The following is a 5,417-nucleotide window of genomic DNA, read 5'->3' as shown; positions in this document are numbered from 1 at the left end:
ACGGTACCTCTTTACCCGCCGTCGTCTTCCTCCCTGCTCTCAGGCTTTGGCTACGGGAGAGGGGTTTGGATGAGACCTGGGGGTCCGACCAGAGCTCCTCATCCTCCGTCTCGCTCTCGTACCGCCGGTTGGCCATGGGGTAGCCTGGGGACAAGGGGACACCTGGTACCATCTCCCCCTGGCTAGAGACCCCCCCCCACGCATCACTCTGATTTTTTTTTTTCCCCAAAAACTCACCCAGCAGCCTGTGGTTCTCTTCTTCCTCCAGGTAGAGGGGGTCCTGGTAGTGCACGGGGGCTTCGTCGGGGATGGAGCGCAGGTCCTGCATGCTGAAGCTGCGGAGACGCCCGGCCAGCACCCCCTGGCTCTGAGGGGGGGGGTGGAAAAAACACACAAAGAATCATAGAACGGTCAAAGTTAGAAGGGACCTTAAAGATCATCAAGTTCCAACCCCCCTGCCCTGGGCAGGGACACCTCCCACCAGCCCAGGTTGCTCCAAGCCCCCTCCAACCTGCCCTTGAACCCCTCCAGGGATGGGGCAGCCACAGCTTCTCTGGGCAACCTGGGCCAGGCTCTCACCACCCTCCTACCAAAGAAGTTCTTCCCCACATCTCAGCCCCATCTCCCCTCTTTCAGTGTCAAACTCTTCCCCCTCCTCCTGGGGCCACAGAATAATTTGGGTTGGAATGGACCTTAAAGATCATCTGGGGGTTGGAACTCAAAGACCTTTGATGTCCCTTCCAACCCGAACCCTTCTATGATTCTATGATCTTGCTCCAAATCCGCTGCCCTGGGCATGGACACCTCCCACCAGCCCAGGTTGCTCCAAGCCCCCTCCAACCTGCCCTTGAACCCCTCCAGGGATGGAGTGGCCACAACAACCCCTCCAGGGATGGGGCAGCCACAGCTTCTCGGGGCAACCTGGGCCAGGCTCTCACCACCCTCCTACCAAAGAAGTTCTTCCCCACATCTCAGCCCCATCTCCCCTCTTTCAGTGTCAAACTCTTCCCCCTCCTCCTGGGGCCACAGAATAATTTGGGTTGGAATGGACCTTAAAGATCATCTGGGGGTTGGAACTCAAAGACCTTTGATCAGCCCCATCTCCCCTCTTTCAGTGTCAAACTCTTCCCCCTCCTCCTGGGGCCACAGAATAACAGAGGGGCTCCAGCCCTCTGAGCATCCTCATGTCCCACCTGGAGCCTTCTCTTCTCCAGGCTGAACCCTCCCAGCTCTCTCAGCTCGTCCTCTCATCCCTCTGAGCATCTTCGTGCCCCTCTGCTGGACCTGTCCAACAGCTCCACGTCCTTCCTGTGTTGAGGACCCCAAAGCTGGACACTACTCCAGGTGGGGTCTCACCAGAGCAGATCAGAGGGGTAGAACCCCCTCCCTGGCCCTACTGGCCACTCTTCTCTTGATGCAGCCCAGGATGGGGTTGGTTTTCTGGGCTACCAGCACCCACTGCTGGCTCCTATTGGAAGGGGCTCCAAGGTCTCCCTGGAGCCTTCTCTTCTCCAGGCTGAACCCTCCCAGCTCTCTCAGCTCGTCCTCTCATCCCTCTGAGCATCTTCGTGCCCCTCTGCTGGACCTGTCCAACAGCTCCACGTCCTTCCTGTGTTGAGGACCCCAAAGCTGGACACTACTCCAGGTGGGGTCTCACCAGAGCAGATCAGAGGGGTAGAACCCCCTCCCTGGCCCTACTGGCCACTCTTCTCTTGATGCAGCCCAGGATGGGGTTGGTTTTCTGGGCTACCAGCACCCACTGCTGGCTCCTGTGGAGCTTCTCGTCCACCAACACCCCCAAGTCCTTCTTCTCCTCCTGCTTTCTACTACCTCATCCCCTGCTCTGTATTGATAGCACAATCCCACCCCCCCACAGAAAAAAAAAAATCCACAAAAATAAACACCCCACAAAAAAAAATACAAAACACCCCACAAAAAAGGTGGAAATGATCCCTACGGGACCAAAAAACCCCCAAAGTAGGGGGCACCAGGGCGATGCAGTCCCACCAGGAATGGCTCTGCACCCAGACACCCCTCTCCTGCCACCCATACGGGGGTGGCAGTTTTCCCCACACCCCCCGGGGGCTGAAGCATCCCGAGGGATGAGGAGGAGCTTCATCCCGTTGCCGGTACCTTGGTGGCCGCCTGGATGGCTGCCGTGGCTGCTATGTTGAGGCCCTTCCTGCCGAAACGCACCATGGTTTCACACCAACGTTCCCTGGCCTGGATGATGAAGGTGTCGATCTCCTGATGGGATGGGACAACCGGGACTGAGTCTCCACGGCCGGGGGCACCACCACGGCCCGGGGGCACCACCACGGCCCGGGGGCATCACCACCACGGCCCCAGGGGCACCACCACCACGGCCCCAGGGGCACCACCACCACGGCCCCAGGGGCATCACCACCACGGCCCCAGGGGCATCACCACCACGGCCCCAGGGGCATCACCATGTCCTGGGACACCACCACGGCCCAGGACGACACCACCACAGCCCAGGGGCATCACCATGTCCTGGGACACCACCACAGCCCAGGACGACACCACCACAGCCCAGGGGCATCACCATGTCCTGGGACACCACCACGGCCCAGGGGCATCACCATGTCCTGGGACACCACCATGGCCCAGGGCATCACCATGTCCTGGGACACCACCACCACGGCCCAGGACGACACCACCACGGCCCAGGACGACACCACCACCGCGGCCCAGGACGACACCACCACCGCGGCCCAGGACGATGGGACGATCTCAGCACTCCCCCCCAAGGCACACAGGACCCCCCCCCAGGAGCCAGGAAGCCTACGGCCCAGGACGACACCACCACGGCCCAGGGGCATCACCACCACGGCCCAGGGTGATGGAACGATCTCAGCAACCCCCTCCCAAGGCACACAGGACCCCCCCAGAAGCCAGGCAGCCCTTACCTTCTCCTTGCGGGACAACGTGGGGTGCACGAATTTCCGGTAGAGGAGGCTGGCCCCCCGGGTGTAGGGGGAGAGCAACCAGATGACGAAGGCCATCTTCATCTCGTAGTAGAAGGGAAACCTGCCGGAGATCATAGAATGATCCAGGCTGGAAGGGACCTCCAAAGGTCATCTAGTGAGTGGGTGGGGGGGGAGAGAGAGAGGGGAGGTCTTTGGGGGGGCTCCCCCAAGGTGGCGTCCGTCCGTCCGCCCCCCAAACACACCCCCACCGTGGGGGTCTCACAGCCCATTTGGGGGGGGGGAATAGTGGCTTTAACGGGGTCCACAGCCCCATTATGTTGGGGACAAGAAGGTCCCTGGGGACACATTGAGGTCCCTAAGGGCAGGTTGATGTCCCCAGGGTGGCCCCCAAGGGCAGGTTGGGATCCCCAGGGGAAGGGACAAGAAGGTCCCTGGGGACACTTTGGGGTCCTCAGAGGCAGCTTGGAGTGCCCAAGGTGGGGACAAGGGGGTCCCGGGGACACGTTGAGGTCCCCAAGGGCAGATTGGGTTCCCCAGGGAGATGTTGAGTTCCTCAGGGAGATGTTGGGGTGCCCAGGGGAGGGGAGAAGGGGATCCCTGGGGGCACGTTGGGGTCCCCACGGGCCGGCTGGGATTCCCAGGGAGATGTTGGGGTCCCCAGGGGAGGGGAGAAGGGGATCCATGGGGCGCTAAAAAAAATTGTGGTTGGACTTGAGATGATCTCTGAGGTCCCTTACAACCACTACGATTCTGTGTAGTCCCACCTCCCTGCAGCCAGCAGGGACACCCCCAACCAACTCCCCCAACCAGCCAATTCTTTATCCACTCAACAGTCCACCCATCAAACCCTTGAGTTCCTCAGGGAGATGTTGGGGTCCCCAGGGGAGGGGAGAAGGGGATCCCTGGGGGCACGTTGGGGTCCCCACAGGCCGGTTGGCATTCCTAGGGAGATGTTGGGGTCTCCAGGGGAGGGGAGAAGGGGATCCATGGGGCGCTAAAAAAAAATTGTGGTTGGACTCGATGATCTCTGAGGTCCCCTCCAACCACTACGATTCTGTGTAGTCCCACCTCCCCGCAGACAGCAGGGACACCCCCAACCAACTCCCCCAACCAGCCAATTCTTTATCCACTCAACAGTCCACCCATCAAACCCATATCCCTCCAGTTTGGTGAGGAGGATGTTGTGAAGGACCATGTCAAAGACCCTACTGAAGTCCAGGTAGATCACGTCCATAGGTCATCCCTTATCTACTGACCTACTCACTCTATCCTAGAAGGTCCCCAGGTTAGTGAGATGAGGGGGGGTGGAAAAAAAACCACACAGGTGCCAGGGGGGGTTTCCAAGGGCACGTCCTCCTCCATTCCATCCACCCGGGGACCCCAACCAGACCCTGCTCCCCCCAACCCTCACCAGGAGATGAGAAGGTCGGTGAGGGGGGGTTTCCAAGGGCACGTCCTCCTCCATTCCATCCACCCGGGGACCCCAACCAGACCCTCCTCCCCCCAACCCTCACCAGGAGATGAGGAGGTCGGTGAAGGTCTCCGTGGCTGTGAAGAGGGCGAAGACGATCCAGTACATCATCCAGCGGACCTGCGGGGGGGTTGGTGGGGGCAAACTGGTCAATCTGGGACTGGAGCCCAGGAAGGAGCTCCCCCCATCCCTTCCCGACCCCCCCCCAACTCACGTATTCCCGGATATTTTTGGTCTTCACGGCCTTGTAGGAAGCGTAAGCCGGGTAGAGCATCCCAAAAACCAGCCTGTAGCGGAGAGGGGGGGTGAGGCACGTTGGCCACCACACGTAGAGCATCAGCAGGGTGGAATAACACAACCGCCCCCCCCAGGGGCGCAGTTTGGCTTTGAGCCCCCCCAAAAAAGTCATCCCGGCCCCGGGGAACCCGTCAGGAACCATCCGGGAAGGGGAGAACTGGGCCACCTCCCTCCCAGAGAACTCGCCCACCCTCAACGGGGACCGGCCCGACCTGTCGAGGCAGAGGTTGGGATGCTCCCGCCGGAGGGATGCTCCGTGCCACCCCCTTCCCCCCCCCTCCGTGGGCGAGGTGGCAACCCCAAAGGCGCAGTTGGTGGCCCGGTGACACCCGGTGAAGTGGCCCCAGTAGGTGACTTCCCCAGGGAAGGGAAATCACCTGCCCCCCCACCTCCTTCACCCCCCAAACCTCCACCACAGCGTGGCATCGCGGCTGCCTTCACCCCCTGGCACCCCCCAACCCAAGGATGGGGCCAACCCCCCAGCCCCATGCCCACGGGCACGCTTGGCTACCACCCACCCAGCCCAGGTAGCCAAAGGGTGGGAGGGGAAAGCCAAGGGAGAACAAGCGGGCCCCGGGGGTGGCAAGGATCGGGCCCCAGGGGTGGCAAGGATCCAAGGGCAAACTCGCCCTCCCCTTGGGATGGACAGGGGGCCACCAGCGGCTCCAGGCCACTCGCCCAGCTCCGGGAGGGGGGGG

At 61.6% G+C, this 5,417-nt stretch overlaps 1 protein-coding gene across 1 annotated transcript; it reads right to left on the bottom strand.

Moving 5' to 3' along the window:
• Positions 1-7: 7 nt before the first annotated feature.
• Positions 8-5,325, bottom strand: LOC106899326 (receptor expression-enhancing protein 4-like; the record flags this gene model as incomplete). The annotated part of the gene is made up of 6 exons (XM_014961113.1): positions 4,637-5,325; positions 4,466-4,542; positions 2,931-3,051; positions 2,134-2,247; positions 238-367; positions 8-144 (listed from the first exon to the last, which is right to left on the bottom strand). Coding segments are annotated over exons 1-6 (804 nt in total), but the record flags the coding sequence as incomplete, so codon positions are not given.
• Between the last annotated feature and the right edge of the window lie 92 nt (positions 5,326-5,417).

The sequence above is a fragment of the Calidris pugnax genome, unplaced genomic scaffold, assembly GCF_001431845.1.
Source record: "Calidris pugnax isolate Ruff unplaced genomic scaffold, ASM143184v1 scaffold620, whole genome shotgun sequence".
Lineage (NCBI taxonomy): Eukaryota > Metazoa > Chordata > Aves > Charadriiformes > Scolopacidae > Calidris > Calidris pugnax.
Note: the sequence above shows the minus strand (reverse complement) of the source record. Positions and strands in the feature narration are given on the sequence as shown.